The following is an 18,075-nucleotide window of genomic DNA, read 5'->3' as shown; positions in this document are numbered from 1 at the left end:
AGGTGTGTTTGTTTTACTATCACGGTGAATTTTCCAACAGAATTATGCCAAGGACAACTCTTTTAGTTGCCGTGGGTTCTTTTACAAAGTGCACGATATTCACAGGGCTTCGGTTTTTCATCTCATCTGGCCATTTTCCACTTTTCAGCCCCATCCTTTAGACTATCACTATAAACTGATCTGTTCCTAACCCTGTGATTGCCAAGAAAAAAACAGTAGAAAGCGGTGTTTCAAATCATAAATCAGTATTATCAACAATCAACCGGGAACTGATAAAATATCCTGGAGATATACCACTCTAGTCAAGTCAAGATTTTATTTTTATGATGGTAAATTGAAGAATCAACAATTGCTTTTTAACATCCATCCATCAATAAAAAAAAAAATTTTTAATGAAAAAAAAAAGGGGGGGGGGGGTTGTGTGGGGGGGAGAGTGTGTGTGTGTGTGAATTTTCAGCCCTCCAGTTATTTCCCTTATTTTGATGACATATCAGTGACGTCAGGATATGTGTACGTAATAGGTACAGTGGCACTCAAGGGGTTAAAATAAATGTATTTTCATCATCAGTGATGTCACATTGTACGTATGTGATGTATACTATGGCACTTAAGGCCAGACACTACAGTAAAGTTCATATCAGAGGTGTTTGTTGCCTTAATTTAAAATGTATTACACTTTGAAAGTATATTTACTGGGAAGTTCAAAACTATTCTTTTTTTGGTGTTTGGACCTCCGGTTGCCATGGAAACAGTCCAATATGGCTGCCAAACAAAACATTTTAAAAGCCTAAGGCTTTTTTTCAATTGCACTTAGCCAAAATCTGTTTTCTGATCTAATTTAGGAATGTTAATATCTATAAAAGTACGGATAGCTTTTTGATGTAATGACAAATTTATATTTTTGAGAATTTTTTTTGGTCAACGCAGTTATATTGCACCGATTGTTCTAAATAAAATTCAAATAAAACATAACTATACATTTTCTTTCAAAAAAGCAATGCGTACTTTTAAGCACCATACTTTAAAGAAGCACCATGCCAAATTTTAAGGCTCTGTGTTTATTTTTGTGAAAGTTTTAGCCATTTGAAATGTGCGTAGAGTGCGAAAAACAGAAAACCCAGAAAACGGAGAAATAAGAACAGAAACTTTACTGGCTGAGTGTTGTTTAGCACAAGTGGTAAAAGAGTACAACTTACTCACCCAGCATGTCAATCCACAGCACAGCAACCACCAGGTAAGAGAAGAAGTTGAAATTGAAGTGTTTTGTGGCCAATAATAATCCAGTTCACAGCTCACATGATGACAAATTCACAAAGAACGTGAAATGGTTTACACAGATTGGCAGACACATTCCAGTGGTCTGGCTTTCCCATACTCCTGATATGAGAGCAGTTTTGGAGAGCACAGTGGAAGGGGGTACTTACAAGCTAGTGTCCTCCTGCTTGGTAGGCATCTGGATCCCTGGCCTCCTCTCGGTTGTTGAGACGTCGTAGGGTGGCGTACCATACAGTGATGTGAATCCTCTCTTTTGCCATGTTCCATCATATGAAACACTGATATTGATGACTGGATTTTCACCTTTATCCAGTGCCCCCTGCAGGTCTTCATCGGTCTCTGCATACGCCTGCTGGATTGTAGCTGCTGTGCGTTCTAAGAGTGTTGACCCTGATTCAATTTCAGCAGCTGAAAAATGCATAATGTTTGTGAGATATTTGTGCTGTGCTCACAACTATATCATTTACATAGTTTACTTTCCTTCCTCAAGTGATGAGTCTAAATATCACACACATACACATATACACATACATAAATATATAATATTGCAATGAAACACACACACACACACACACTGTGCATAATTTACACACATAACTGATATACATGCATTCACCCATTCATGAACACACACACACACACACACACACACACACACACCACACACACACAAACAAAAACACACACACACACCACACACACACACAAACAAACACACACACACACACACACACACACACACACACACACACACACACACACACACATGGATCATAGTCAAGACTGAACAAGCAAAACTTTGCCTGAGTGACTGATTCAGTGGTTGACAGTGTAATGTTTCACTAGTGGTTATCAGTGCAGGGATGTGTGCACACTTGTGTGTATTTGTACTGCACAGTTAAAGATAAAGATTTTTTTAACCATCAAAAAAACCTCACAAACATACCTGTTACTTTCTTGTCATGGGCCTGGAAAGTTTTCAAATGCATGCCTGGTATTCCCATGACAGTGCTGAAGGTTTGAAGAGCAGTGTAGCTGCCTCCCAGTTCATGGCTCAGCATGGTCATCCTGTTGTTTACTTCAAAACCTGTATTCTTTTTGTCATTGAATCCAGTTCGTGGGGATGAGAATTCGCACTTTTCATAACCACAGCCATCGCAGCACATGGCAAGCTTTGCTGCAAAACCAGCTTTCTCCCTCTCTCGGACACTGACTGACAGTCCCGTTTCTCCGCACTCTGGGCAACTCAGGTCACTCATCAGTCTGGTCAGCTGGAAAACGTGTAGCAAAGTCCAGTTCTGGTCTTCCACCTCACCATTATATGCGACAGGGTTCATGATTTCGATCTTTCTTCTCGACGCACTTTTATCAGAGTCTGATGTCGAAGGTTTCTTCGAAGCCACGCTTTCAGTCGCTGCCGCATCACATTTGGCCCATTTTGCTTTTGCAGCAGCTATCAAGTGCAATCGTCTCTTTCCTTGCTTATGCCGAGGCATGATGAATCCAGGAGATGTCTTAGCTGGCAAAATAATCAACAATTGACGAGAAAAAACACTTTCATGTCAGCATGTTGTTGTTATTGGACGGCCATTTTGGCTTCTCGACGGAGGGAGCCGAGCGTGCCCGAAGGCTGGCTGAGCCCAGCGGAATGAAATCTGATTGGCTGAAATTTCCACTGGTGTCAGTCTCATCAATGAAACTGCACAGTCATAGTACTCTATGCCCTTATTTGGGTAAACTCGGGAAAGTTCGCGCGATACAGTGTGTGTGGAAAATCGTTCGCAGTGTTTTATAGTCCGTTTCAACAACTAAAAGAACCGGGTCTGTGCATTCACAAGATGACGCTGTTTCTGTTGATATGCGATATGATAGGCTTCGGGAAATGAAAGTATACGTTGCTAAGGTGTAAAATCAACACTTTTGGACGATGTTTGAAAAATTCAGACAAAATCAACATCAGGAAGCAACTTTCATTTGCAAATATAACACCTTTTGCGACCGATTTAGTACAAAATATGAAAATGACTATAAAGATTAGATGTTGAAGAAGCAAATTATGCGAAAAAAACGAAAATCATAAAAAATCATGATTTGGTCAAAATTTCACTACCGTGTCTGGCCTTAAGGGTCTAAAAGAAATGTATTTATTTTCATGCGGATATCATCCCCTGTCAGGACCATGTGCGTCTGGCGGTGACACAAGACATCGACACAAGCATGCTGACCACTGTGGAGTTTTACTTCAAGTACGGCTGTGAGGACGAGGTCGTCGATTTTGATGGAGAAATCATCTCGCTGGACAACGGGGGCAGGGGCGGGGGAAAGGTGGTGAAGAAGAAGGCGACATCTTGGCCGAGGCACCACAGCGTTCTCCTGCAGTACTCCACCAATGGGGGCATCTCCTGGACTCTGCTGAAGGAGATACACTACCCTGACACTGAGGGAGTCAGGTAAATATAGTGCGAGTCTCTGTGTGTGTGTGTGTCTGAGTAAACTATGTGCTGGCATGTTTTATTGTGAGTCAGTGTGTGAGACAGTGTGTGTGTGTGTGTGTGTTTACTGGGATCTCCTGGACTCTGCTGAAGGAGATATACTTCCCTGACACTGAGAGAGTCAGGTAAATATAGTGCGAGTCTGTGTGTGTGTGTGTGTGTGTGTGTGTGTGAGTAAACTATGTGCTGGCATGTTTTATTGTGAGTCAGTGTGTGAGACAGTGTGTGTGTGTGTGTGTGTGTTACTGGGATCTCCTGGACTCTGCTGAAGGAGATACACTGCCCTGACACTGAGAGAGTCAGTTAAATGTAGTGCGAGTCTGTGTGTGAGTCAGTGTATGTGTGTCTGCGAGTAAACTAAACTATGTGTTGGTTGTGTTTTATTGTGGTTTCCTGATGTAAGTCACTGTATGTCTGGGCAATATCCAGGATTTTTTCCCCTTGAGACAGAATGAGTAGTGTTTTTTACAACACGGTGTGGGCATTCACTCCACCAGTCACAATGAAGAGCAGAGGGGAAGAAATATGGATATAGCTATGTGTCTGTACCACAGGCCATTTCTCTGTTCAACAGCAGCACAGAAGGAGAATCGGCTGAATGAACACAAGTGTGTGTGTATGAGTGTGTGTGTGTGTGTGTGAGAGAGAGAGTGTGTGTGTGAGTGTGTGTGTGTGTGAGAGTGTGTGTGTGCGAGTGTGTGTGTGTGTGTGTGTGAGTGTGTGTGTGTGTGTGTGTGTGAGTGTGTGTGTGTGAGAGAGTGTGTGTGTGAGTGTGTGTGTGTGAGTGTGTGTGAGTGTGTGTGTGTGTGAGTGTGTGTGTGTGTGTTTAAAGATAGACAGGAATCATATTTAGAAATCATGGTTTTCCTTTAAATTTTTGTGCTGTTCATATCATTCTGTGTGTGTGTGTCTGAGCTTGTATCATAACATTTATCAAGATTCCTGACATGTTTGGGCAGGCACCAATTTCCTCTGTGACAGATTGATAAAGTGATAATGTATTGTATTGTGTTGTTTCTTACTCTGTGGCAGGTTTTTCTCTGTGGCTCTTCCCATGATGGCTTTGACCAATGCGACACGGTTCCGCTTTTGGCAGCCCAAGAATGGAGGTATATCTTCTCTTTTTTCTGGTCCTTGTTCTGGTGTCCCAGAATTTGGGACATTTTATTTTTCTGTATTTCAGTGATGTTGAATAATGATAGAGATTATGAAAATGCTGCTATGGGAGAGCCTGTTTAGGATGAGGACTACTTGACAAGGCTGTAATTTATCCGAATGTTAGCCAGGTTTGAGAGATAGAGACACCTGCAGTGTTGGGTCAGGAAATTTGAGCAGCTTTCCTGAAGGCGCATCCGTGAAGTGGATGAATCTCGACTGTATGGTCCAAGCATTCCCATTTGAGTCCACAGCGTGCTCATCCCTGGGTGAAAAGCCTTTCACAGGCCAAAACCCTCCCCACCTGTAATGCAGATTGAACACTCTCCTTCCAGTCGTCAGTACATGATACTAACCACTTTGCCGTGGTGGCTGGTTTCTTGTAAGATTACAGCTTTGTCCCAGAGGGTTTGTCTGATGGATTCTTCATTCTCCAGGAAAGGTTTGTCACCAGCATCAGATTGTTTGAGTGTTGCTGAACCAGCCTTAACAGAGATTTCCTTTGTTTCACATTCAAAGTGACACATGCAGAACTAAGGGTCTGAAACATATTTTTTTGTTTAATAATCAAAATGACACATGCAGAACTGAGGGTCTGAAACAGAGGGGTTTTTTTTGTTTAATAATCAGAATGACACATGCAGAACTGAGGGTGTGAAACAGATTTTTTTGTTTAATAATCAAAATGACACATGCAGAACTGAGGGTCTGAAACAGAGGGGTTTTTTTGTTTAATAATCAAAATGACACATGCAGAACTGAGGGTCTGAAACAGATTTTTTTGTTTAATAATCAGAATGACACATGCAGAACTGAGGGTCTGAAACAGAGATTTTTTTGTTTAATAATCAGAATGACACATGCAGAACTGAGGGTCTGAAACAGAGATTTTTTTGTTTAATAATCAGAATGACACATACAGAACTGAGGTAATAATCAGAATGACACATACAGAACTGAGGGTCTGAAACAGATTTTTTTGTTTAATAATCAGAATGACACATACAGAACTGAGGTAATAATCAGAATGACACACGCAGAACTGAGGGTCTGAAACAGAGGGGTTTTTTTGTTTAATAATCAGAATGACACATGCAGAACTGAGGGTCTGAAACAGAGATTTTTTTTGTTTAATAATCAGAATGACACATGCAGAACTGAGGGTCTGAAACAGAGATTTTTTTTGTTTAATAATCAGAATGACACATGCAGAACGGAGTTCTGAAAACAGAGTTGTTTTTTCTCTTTCTTTAATATTTAAAGCGACACTTGCAGAACCAAGGTGCTAAGATGAGACACTTGACTTCCTCTGTTTAAGGCCAGACACGGTAGTGAAAATTTGACCAAAATCATGATTTTTTTGTGATTTTCGTTTTTTCGCATAATTTGCTTCTTCAACATCTAATCTTTATAGTCCGTTTCACCTGGGTACTATATTCACTTAAATAAAGCTTTAAACAGCATCAACATGTGTGATTTCTTGTGAGTACAAGCACATCTCTTTCTTTTCCTGTTTTCTCAGTTTTGTGTTTTTTCCTCGTAATACCATTTTTCAAAATGCTAATGCTCAAAAACTTTAAAAGGTAGCATGTTCAAACTTAGTACTTTCTTTCTTTATGTATTCATCTTTATTATAGTGCAGTGGTTTATATAGTACTAGTAAAAGAATGAATATACACTCATTTGAAAAAAATGATGTCAAGGAATTTATACTCATTTCAACCAAAAAAAAAAAAAGTATCTATTCAAATTCCAAAATACCACTGCACTATAATAAAGAACAAATACAAATAAATCAAATAAATCAAATAAAACAAACAGAAATAACATATCTATAAAGGTACCGAAGTTATAAGCTTTTAATTTTTTTTGTTTCCATGGAAACCGTCACAACAAATTGCACAAAATGACCTTTTTAGACATGTTTAGTCCAATATCTTTGCATACCGTGTCACAGAAAGCCATAAACTTCAAGTTTATTTCATACGTTTTTGTACTACCGTGTCTGGCCTTAACATTCAGAGTGACACATGCAGAACTGCTGTGCTTGGTTCAGACTGATTCAGTTTCAAGAAGGTGTCAAAAACTGGGGACCGAACCGTTCACTCTACACCACACTTTCTGTTTAGAAATGAAATAAAATCATTTAACTCGTTCAACCCTGGAGAGTTTACAGCTTCGGCAGACTCTCACGCCACACTGATGCAGAAAAAACACAGAAAATATACTGTTACATGTATATGTATGATATATATTAAGTGGAGTGATGGCCTAGAGGTAACGTGTCCGCCTAGGAAGCGAGAGAATCTGAGCGCGCTGGTTCGAATCACGGCTCAGCCGCCGATATCTTCTGCCCATCCATTAGACCTTGTGTGGTGGTCTGGACGCTAGTCATTCGGATGAGATGATAAACCGAGGTCCCGTGTGCAGCATGCACTTAGCGCACGTAAAAGAACCCATGGCAACAAAATGGTTGTTCCTGGCAAAATTCTGTAGAAAAATCCACTGTGATATGAAAAACAAATAAAACTGCAAGCAGGGAAAAAAAAAAGGGTGGCGCTGTAGTGTAGCGACGCGCTCTCCCTGGGGAGAGCAGCCCGAATTTCACACAGAGAAATCTGTTGTGATAAAAAGAAAAACAAATACAAATACATATGTGTTACTGTAGAATTTAGTTCTCTTCCCTTGTGGTTTTTGAGGAGGAAGGTGGCAGAATGGTTAAGATGCTCGTCTTCCAGTACAGAGAGTCTGTGAGGGTCTGGGTTTGAATCCTGCTCTCGCCCTTTCTCCTGAGTTTGACTGGACATTCAAACTGAGCGAAAAGTCATTCGGATGAGACGATAAATTTGTGTGAGCAGCACGCGCTTGGCGCACTGAAAAAGAACCCATGGCAAAGAGAGTGCTGTCCCTCTGGCCAAATTCTGTAGAAGAAATCCACTCTTGACTAAGCGCGTTGGGTTATGCTGCTGGTCTGGCATCTGCCTAACAGATGTGGTGTGGCGCATATGGATTTTTTTGCGGATGCATTGATGCCACCTTGAGAAACTGAAATTGAAAATGTGGCTTATGCATTTTGAAGTAACACGAAGATAAGTTTAACGAGGCAAACATTGACGCCAGAGCATGCTCGGGCGCAGGGCTGAATGCGTTAAAGAGTTGAACCAGTGTCACGACTGTGTGATGTCAGGAGAGATGAAGGCAGCCTGGGCCATCGACAACCTGTTCATCGGCACCATGTCCATGAACCCGGCCACCATGATGGACGACTTTGAGGCGGAGCTGCTTCCCTCCCCTTGGCTCTTCATCAACAACGGCCACATCGACGAGTACTGCACGTTCAAGAGAAGGTGGGGGGGCGGGGGTTGAAGAATTGTTTGACACGGCACGTTTGTGTTTTGGTGTGTTTGTGTCTTTGTGTTTTGGTGTGTTTGTGTCTTTGTCATTGTGTTTTGGTGTGTTTGTGTCTTTGTCATTGTGTTTTGGTGTGTTTGTGTCTTTGTGTTTTGGTGTGTTTGTGTCTTTGTGTTTTGGTCATTGTGTTTTGGTGTGTTTGTGTCTTTGTGTTTTGGTCATTGTGTTTTGGTGTGTTTGTGTCTTTGTGTTTTGGTGTGTTTGTGTCTTTGTGTTTTGGTGTGTTTGTGTCTGTGTTTTGGTGTGTTTGTGTCTTTGTCATTGTGTTTTGGTGTGTTTGTGTCTTTGTGTTTTGGTGTGTTTGTGTCTTTGTGTTTTGGTGTGTTTGTGTTTTGGTGTGTTTGTGTCTTTGTGTTTTGGTGTGTTTGTGTCTGTGTTTTGGTGTGTTTGTGTCTTTGTCATTGTGTTTTGGTGTGTTTGTGTCTTTGTGTTTTGGTGTGTTTGTGTCTGTGTTTTGGTGTGTTTGTGTCTTTGTCATTGTGTTTGGTGTGTTTGTGCATTGTGTTTGGTGTGTTTGTGTCTTTGTCATTGTGTTTTGGTGTATTTGTGTCTTTGTGTCTGTGTTTTGGTGTGTTTGTGTCTTTGTCATTGTGTTTTGGTGTGTTTGTGTCTTTGTCATTGTGTTTTGGTGTGTTTGTGTCTTTGTGTTTTGGTGTGTTTGTGTCTGTGTTTTGGTGTGTTTGTGTCTTTGTCATTGTGTTTTGGTGTGTTTGTGTCTTTGTCATTGTGTTTTGGTGTGTTTGTGTCTTTGTCATTGTGTTTTGGTGTGTTTGTGTCTTTGTGTGTTTTGTTTTGGTACGTTTGTGTCTTTGTGTTTCGGTCATTGTGTTTTGGTGTGTTTGTGTCTTTGTCATTGTGTTTTGGTGTGTTTGTGTCTGTGTTTTGGTGTGTTTGTGTCTGTGTTTTGATGTGTTTGTGTCTTTGTCATTGTGTTTTGGTCATTGTGTTTTGGTGTGTTTGTGTGTTTGCGTTTTGGTCATTGTGTTTTGGTGTGTTTGTGTCTTTGTGTTTTGGTGTGTTTGTGTCTTTGTTTGTTTTTGTCTTGGTCATTGTGTTTTGGTGTGTTTGTGTCTTTGTCATTGTGTTTTGGTGTGTTTGTGTTTTGGTGTGTTTGTGTCTTTTGTCATTGTGTTTTGGTGTGTTTGTGTCTTTGTCATTGTGTTTTGGTGTGTTTGTGTCTTTTGTCATTGTGTTTTGGTGTGTTTGTGTCTTTGTCATTGTGTTTTGTTTTGGTATGTTTGTGTCTTTGTGTTTCGGTCATTGTGTTTTGGTGTGTTTGTGTCTTTGTGTTTTGGTGTCTTTGTCATTGTGTTTTGGTCATTGTGTTTTGGTGTGTTTGTGTCTTTGTCATTGTGTTTTGGTGTGTTTGTGTCTTTGTGTTTTGGTGTGTTTGTTTCTTTGTGTTTTGGTGTGTTTGAGTCTGTGTTTTGGTGTGTTTGTGTCTTTGTGTTTCGTTCATTGTGTTTTGGTGTGTTTGTGTCTTTGTCATTGTGTTTGGGTGTGTTTGTGTCTTTGTGTTTTGGTGTGTTTGTGTCTGTGTTTTGGTGTGTTTGTGTCTGTGTTTTGGTGTGTTTGTGTCTTTGTCACTGTGTTTTGGTGTGTTTGTGTCTTTGTCATTGTGTTTTGGTGTGTTTGTGTGTTTGCATTTTGGTCATTGTGTTTTGGTGTGTTTGTGTCTTTGTGTTTTGGTGTGTTTGTGTCTTTGTGTTTTGGTGTGTTTGTGTGTTTGTGTCTTTGTCATTGTGTTTTGGTGTTTGTGTCTTGGTGTGTTTGTGTCTTTGTCATTGTGTTTTGGTGTGTTTGTGTCTTGGTGTGTTTGTGTCTTTGTCATTGTGTTTTGGTGTGTTTGTGTCTTTGTCATTGTGTTTTGGTCATTGTGTCTTGGTGTGTTTGTGTCTTTGTCATTGTGTTTTGGTGTGTTTGTGTCTTTGTGTTTCGGTCATTGTCTTTTGGTATGTTTGTGTCTTTGTGTTTTGGTGTGTTTGTGTCGTTGTCATTGTGTTTTGGTGTGCTTTGATTGTTTATTTTGTGAAGTGTCTTTTGTGGCTGTATTGAGAAGATCTGCATTCAAAACGATGAATATTCACCCAAGTTTGGCTTTCATGATGAATATATATATTTGTGTGTAATACCAACCAGTGTTTTATTGTGTCAGTGTTTTATTTTGAGACATGTTTGGTAGTTAGTCAATCAGCGTGATCTATAAATTGATATCTTATAAGTAGTTAGGCATTCATTGTGGTCTTTAAGTTGATGTTGAATATTGGCAGAAGTTTTATATTGTAAATTTAAACCATTGTGAATTGTAATCTGCATTAATAAAAATAATTATTTCTTCTGAGAGTTTTGAGATGAGGAATGCAGCAGGATGATATATATATGCTTTTTATTTCTGTTAAGTTCAGTAATTTTGAAGATAAGACCAAACCGTTATTGCAAGCATGATTTTTTTTTTCTCCAATTTTTTTTCTTGGCATAGAGCAAAGCAAAGTGTGTCAGCAGCAAAAAGATTGATTTGCCCTGTTGAATTGAGTGACCATTGTTTCATTTGTTAGATTAACGACTTCTCTTTTACAAAGTCCATTTTCTGTAACTGTATTTAGATATTTGTTTTCAAATTTCATCCCCCAATTGACCTGGTTTCCCCCAACTCCCTTCCCCCCACACCCCCTTCTTTGATAATACTCAAATGTATATATTAATACTCTGTGTGACGGGGTCGTTAGATAAAATTCCTCCTCCTGGAGTGACCGGTTGTTTTGGCACAGACCCGACACGCAGTCCTCTGGAGCGTCTGCCCTGGTGTTCCGGCGTGGAGCGGTTGGGGAGGTGTCTGTCTCCACTCGGGACCTGGAGATCGGACCCATGTCTGTGCTGCAGTTTGATGTGAGTCTGGATGAAAGGCTGTTTCAGGTTTGGGGGCAGGGGCTGTGGGGATGGGGGGGGGGGGGGGGCGGCAGGGGGGGTGTGGGTGGTGGGTAGGGTGGAGGTGGGTGGGGTGCAGGTGGTGGGTAGGGTGGAGGTGGGTGGGTGGTGGGTAGGGTGGAGGTGGGTGGGGTGCAGGTGGTGGGTAGGGTGGGGTGCGGGTTGTGGGTAGGGTGGAGGTGGGTGGGGTGCAGGTGGTGGGTAGGGTGGAGGTGGGTGGGGTGCAGGTGGTGGGTAGGGTGGAGGTGGGTGGGGTGTGGGTGGTGGGTAGGGTGGGGTGCGGGTGGTGGGTAGGGTGGAGGTGGGTGGTGGGTAGGGTGGAGGTGGGTGGGGTGCAGGTGGTGGGTAGGGTGGAGGTGGGTGGGGTGCAGGTGGTGGGTAGGGTGGAGGTGGGTGGGGTGTGGGTGGTGGGTAGGGTGGAGGTGGGTGGGGTGCAGGTGGTGGGTAGGGTGGAGGTGGGTGGGGTGCAGGTGGTGGGTAGGGTGGAGGTGGGTGGGGGGCAGGGCAGGGCAGGGTGCGGGTGTTGGGATAGGACTAGGGGGTTGGGGGGAGCAGGGGGAAAACAAACGGTGCGGTGATGGTCATGTGCAGGCATATGTCTCAACCAGGAGCTATTGTATTATGTTGTATCGCATTTTTGTTACAACAAATATTTCTGTGTGCGAGTTGGAGTGGAGTGCAGGGGTAGGGGGTGGGGGTGGGGGGTCCAAGAGGGACAAACAGTGTTGTGAAAGTCATGTGCAAGCTTATGTCTCAGCCAGGTGATATTCTGTTGTATTTTATTGCGTAACTTTTTGTCATGGAAGATATCTTTGTGTGAAATTCGAGCTGCTCTCCCCAGGGAGAGCTCATCGCTGCAGTGCTGTGCCACCCACTTACAGATTTTATTTTGTCTATGAATAAATTTGTTTTGCTGTCAAAGTAGGTTGTTTTTTTTGTTTTGGATAGTTTTGCCAAGAGCAACCTCTTTGTTGCTGTAGGTTCTTTTACTTTAAGTGTATACTGCACTTGAGACCTCAGTTTAATGTCTCATCTGATTTACTAGCTCCCAGACCACCATTCAAGGTCTGGTGGATGGAGGTTGTGAAAATCCTGGTCCGTTTATAGGACTTGAACCTGTGGACACTCGCTTCCTAGTTGGGCACATTACCGCTAGGCCACAACTCCACCTGCTGAGTGGTGTGCATGTGTCTCAACTAGGGGAGGTTATTGTGATGCAGACAAGAGACAGTGTTCCGTTACATTACTGTTAGGATTCTGGCTTTCCCTTTAACTGTGACCATAAGTGAGGATGAATTTGAGATTTTAACTTGTGTAATAACGATGATATATAGTACTTATATGGCACAAAACTTCCCTTGTTATGGGTTTTAAGCACCTCTCATGAAACAATACAAAACAATAGTCCATAGAACAGCACATAGCATTACAGGTACCCCAATCACAAGTGAGAGAAATGAGAATAAAGTGCTTTCTCGAGGATCGCAACACCATGCCGAAACAGGGCCTCAAACCTGGATCGCTGTGGAGCACTGGATCGGAAGTTCAAAACCTAACTGGTTTTGCCATGGCGCCTCCTATTATTTCATTATTTATTGTTATCTTATCTATTATGATTTTTTAAAATTTATTTTACTTGTTTATATATCTTTTATCTTCTTTTTTTTTCCCCTCAAGGCATGACTAAGCGCGTGGGGTCACGTTGCTGGTCAGGCATCTGCTTAGCAGATGTGGTGTAGCGTAAATGGATTTGTCCGAATGCTGGCACACCTCCTTGAGGAACTGAACGGGGCTGATCTTTATCGTTACTGTACTTGTGATTATTTTCAGATCAACGTGGGCTGCGGCACGGAGCCGACCGACAAGTACCCTGTGCGACTGGAGTACACGTCAGACGGGGGGAACACGTGGTCGTTCGTCTCGCCCAACTGTGCGGCCAACAATCTGGCGCGCTGTTTCGACACGTCCCTGCCCCCGACACAGTACTACGGGGGCACAACTGCCAACTGGCGGCGGGTCATTGTGCCCCTTGACAACATGCCTATCTGTGGGTAAGTTGTGGGGGTTTTTGGTAGTGTATTGTATTGTATTGTATTACTCTTTTTGTCACAACAGATCTCTCTGTGAGAAATTTGGGCTGCTTTCCCCAGGGAGAGTGCATTGCTACACTGAGACCACCACCCATTGAATTTTTTTTTCCTGCCTGCTGTTTTATTTGTTTTCCTATCGAAGTGGAGTTTTCTGCATAATTTTGCCGGGGACAAGTTGTTTGTTGCCCTGGGTTCTTTTACGTGTGCTAAATGCATGTTGCACACAGGATCTCGATTTATCATCTCATCAGAATGACTAGCATCCAAACCACCACTCAAGGTCTTAGTGGAGGGGAGAATATACTAGCGACTGTGGGATTCTAACCAGTGCCCTCAGATTCTGTCATTTCCTAGGCGAACATATTACCACTAGGCCGAAACTCCACTCTTGGGTTTTGGATTTTTTCAGAAAACCATTTGGGGTACATGAGAATGTTTTATTTGTTTTTATTTTTAAACTCACTACGGACGATGGAATGCTATAATGTTCCTGACGAAGGGTAGCATTCCGGACGATGGAAAGCTATAGCGGTTTCAACAATTTAAAATTTTTCCACATTTTCCGCATGGGGTAGCATAGCAATCGCAGCTAAGCTTGGCACTGTGAAAGTGTCGGGGGTCAATTGGAAAGGTTCTCCATGAGATTTCATAATAACACACTCCACAGTGAGCCAGCGAGTTCAGGACCCCACACGACAAGCTAAACTGCATATGTATCAAAAATGGCATCGCAGGCGATACAAGTGGAAAATTTTTGAGTAAACTAGGTCACGACAGCGGCTTTTACCGCAGCTGAAGTGATTGAAATGCTTCAAACTGAAGGTTTTGACATCGACGAGGATGATGAAGACGTTGAATAAAGTATCTGCAGTGAGGAAAGCTACCAGCAAGGAGTTACTGACAGTGACTCAGCTTCTGAGAGCAGTGAAGAGGAAGGGGGGTGGGCGTTCACACGACGTGAGGAGAAGGGTCAGTGGGTCAAGTACAGTGAGCTTTCATTCAGTTACTTTATGTTTTGTATTTTTTGTGATTTTTTTTTCCTAACCCTAACAAATGGGTCGTCTGCAGGGAAAAGCAAGGGAGAGAAGTATTCGTCCGGAGTGAGTTAAGATGATTGTTTTCGTTACATTGAAAAGAAGACAGTTGTAACATGGTATGATTCATACTAGTCAGAACATTGAAGTGTAAACATGAACAAAGTAAGTTTTATAAGGAAAAGACATTATGTAGGGGGTAATTTAGTATCTGATTGATAATTATGTCTGTAAGTGACTGGTCTCCTCTCTAGTTATTTTGGTGTTCATCTTCTCTGTTCATTTGGAATATTTATTCATCCATGTATCAAGACAGAATGAGAAAGAAATTTTGTATTTACAAGTATATGCATGCAGGCATACATCTCAAATTTAGATTACGATAATCATTTTTTCGTTTTCTGGTGCCTTCAACAATCAGTTATAAATTCTAGACTTTGATATATTAATTTAAAAAATTTCTACTTCCATTTTTTATTTTTTCTCTTTTTCTCTGTGCTCTGTTGTTCTTTCCATTGTTTTATTGTGAATTGTTTTGAGCTTCATAAAAAAAAGATGAAGTGGACATATTATTATGCAGAATTACTGCCAGGTATTATCCATTTTGGTTTCTCTTTTTCTACATAACAATTTATGACAAAAAACATGTATATGTCATGGTCACTTTTTGTTTTTTACTTACCTAAATTGTTTTGAGTTATATTATGTGTAAGTAAATACTTAAGCATACTTAACATTGAACCTGAACTCTGCCCCAATGTATAATAAAACTTCTTTTTTTTCTTTTTCTTTTTTTTGCAAGACTTCCAGCAACATTCTCAAATGTATTTTTACCTCAGTCTCTACACAGAGCTGTGTGAACCTGCATGATACCCACATGTATATATATATATATTTTTTTAGCAAGACTTACAGCAATGTTCTCAAATCTATTTTTACCTCGGTCTTGATTAATTTGCAATATAATACATGCAATGTTAGCCTTGGTGTATTCCAATATGTTTACAATAATGATTAATTACATTTTGATTAAGTGAATATATGCAATAGTTTTTATATGACTGTCTTATATATGTTCTTAATTCCTTTTGATTAAGTCATGTTTTTGTGTTGAGTTATTGTTTACGTTTGATTTGCCGCACCTAATGTAATTTCTCTTAATGAGGTAATGAAGTTATTCACATCTGTCTCCGTACTCAGATCTGTGCGGTTCCGCTGGTACCAGGGGGACATCCCTGCGGACGACTTCGCGCCGGAGTGGGCCATCGATAACGTGTACGTGGGCATGGCCTGCATGGACCACTGCAACGGGAGGGGCACCTGCCTGGGGGGCATGGCCTGTGTGTGTGACGCTGGCTACGGGGGGCCTACCTGCGTGCCCGACCAGCCCCTCCCCACTTACCTGAAGAGGATTTCTACCAGTCGGACACCTATGTGCCTGGGAGGGGCGACCTGCTGCCTGGACCTGTGTTGGACAGTGAGTTCGGATCCTGGCATTTCATATTGCGGGTTTTTTTTGTTTGTTTGTTTGTTTGTTTGGGAGTTGTTGGTTTTTTTGCACGGAAGGTTATATTTTCTCTTGAACACCATCACCATGACATTTCCAACCTACACGCCAAACCAATGTAACATTATGTTGACTTATGACATATTTGGCGTTAAAATGCATACATGTACAATACTATAACACTCTGCAAGGGTTTTTTTTTTTTAACGTTCTAACAAACAATAAAAAAATTTAAAAATCACAAAAAAAACTAAAAAGCAACAAACAAACAAACAAAAACACACAAATATAACCTTAGAATAACATCAGAACACGAACCAGCCGCCGTGGCGAAGTGGTTAGCGTCGCGGACTGACGGCTGGGAGGACGCGGGTTCGAATCCCAGCGGAGGTGGGTTTTTCGGCCCGTGGCCAGCTCCTACCCAGAGTTGAGTGTGCTGTGGGCTTAAATGGGGAGACTGGGACCACACAGTCGAGTGTCATCCACTTAAAGGATGCGTCTTTGGGTGTGTTGCTCTAATTACTTGACCAACACTGCAAGTGTCTGTATCTCTCGGGCCTGGTTAACGCCGGGATATCATTATGACAGGAAGCGTAGAGTACAGCCTTGTCACGCAGTCCCAAACCAAAATGGACCTCCATAGCAACATCGTCATCATCATCGTCATCCTCCTCCTCCTTCATCGTCATCAATATAAACAAAATAGTCTCAAAGTCTGTGGCCTTTCATGCCCTGCTCTCATGGTGACCTCAGTTTCGATACCCCTCCACTTCTGTGCTTGGGGTGAGTCCTGTCAATGTCGTCAGTATCGGCGGATTCGTCGGGGGCTGTTGTTCGAGGGACGTGGTGGCGGTCTCCACTCTGGGGGGGGGGGGGGGGGGGGACGCTCACTCAGTCTGGCTCTGCGACTAAGCCATTATTGTCGTTAGTAGGGGGCTTAGTAGGTGGTGTCCTAAAGTACGTAAAATCAGAACAGGCACCACTGAACACCACCGAAGTGACTCAGCAGCAGTGCAGGGTCTCCTCTGGTGTGTGGCCTCCAGGCGACCTAACATCGATGGTTCCCTGTGGACTGCCGACGCTGGAACTGCGACGGACGAACCCGGGTGTGGCCGTGTATGGGGGAATCTAAATGAGTGGCGTGGGAGTAATGCCACTGAAACGGTGCAGATGATGGGGCAGCAAAAAAAAACAAAAACAAAAAAAAACAACAACATCAGAACACGACACTTCAATTCATAATCCACCATCCACAATGATAGTCAAGTTTCATAGATCACAAGGAACATCAGAATTATACTGGAACAACAGACCCAATGTATGTTTCTACACTTGCAAAAACACCTCTGTTCGTCTTTAATTGCAAAGTACAATGGCAACCGATTATCTACAACTTCTCAATATCTATACAAAAATATAGACATGAACAACACCTGATTTAATGTGTGTTCCATCACTGGATCTAAATAGGGTAGCCTTTTTTTTTCTTTTTTTTTTTTAGATCATGATAATGCATTTCCATTAGATGTATTTGTGGTTTTGTTGTTGTTTTAATTAAGGTAGGCTCTCATGGTCAGACCAGCATGTTGGGTTTATGTGAAGGTCAGGCATTTGCTTCTTTTACTTTTCTTTTGTTTTATTCTCTTTTAACAGAAGATGTGGTGTAGAATATATGGATCATTCTGCACACTTTGACATCTTGAAACTGAACCTGGTGTTGTTTTTTTGTTGTTTTTTTCTTTTGGCTGTTACTGTTGTTGTTGCTGCTCTTCTTCCACTCGACGACCGACATCAGTATGGAAATGAATGAACAAGTAGGCATGGAGATGAAATGATTGATTAACAAATAGTAAAGAGTGGTAACTCTCTCCATTCACAAGGTACACAACTTCAAGTCAGTGCTGCTTACACTACCGATTCAGTTAGCACACAGGTAAATAAAAGGTACATTGGAACAAACCCAGACACTTCCTCAAAAAAGGAAGCGCCGGGCCTGTCCTTATACCGATCATCTGACATGTGCACACAGCAGCAAAGACAGAAGAAATGTGCAAACACAAATAAGCTTTTATTCAAGACTGGCATAGCCTCTTTAATCCCGAACAAGCCACACAGAACACATGGACAATACAGAACAAACACATGGTTGTCTCGGTGGTTTTTCAACTGGAAATGAACAAACAATT

The 18,075-nt window shown here is 41.8% G+C and overlaps 2 protein-coding genes across 2 annotated transcripts in view; one reads left to right on the top strand and one right to left on the bottom strand.

Moving 5' to 3' along the window:
* The window catches only part of LOC143299749 (reelin-like), a 126,933-nt gene that overhangs the window by 74,623 nt on the left and 34,235 nt on the right, over positions 1–18,075 (top strand). Inside the window, 7 exon segments of the mRNA XM_076613134.1 lie at positions 3,451–3,725; positions 4,800–4,876; positions 8,110–8,269; positions 11,102–11,219; positions 13,089–13,309; positions 15,583–15,785; positions 15,788–15,859. Coding sequence (XP_076469249.1) covers positions 3,451–3,725; positions 4,800–4,876; positions 8,110–8,269; positions 11,102–11,219; positions 13,089–13,309; positions 15,583–15,785; positions 15,788–15,859 — 1,126 coding nt within the window.
* Positions 1,146–3,003, bottom strand: LOC143299750 (uncharacterized). Its single transcript, XM_076613135.1, has 2 exons — positions 2,222–3,003; positions 1,146–1,683 (listed from the first exon to the last, which is right to left on the bottom strand). Exons 1-2 carry the CDS (start codon positions 2,769–2,771, stop codon positions 1,421–1,423), a joined length of 813 nt encoding a protein of 270 aa, XP_076469250.1. The 5' UTR covers positions 2,772–3,003; the 3' UTR covers positions 1,146–1,420.

Source organism: Babylonia areolata, chromosome 25 (assembly GCF_041734735.1).
Source record: "Babylonia areolata isolate BAREFJ2019XMU chromosome 25, ASM4173473v1, whole genome shotgun sequence".
NCBI lineage: Eukaryota > Metazoa > Mollusca > Gastropoda > Neogastropoda > Buccinidae > Babylonia > Babylonia areolata.
Note: the sequence above shows the minus strand (reverse complement) of the source record. Positions and strands in the feature narration are given on the sequence as shown.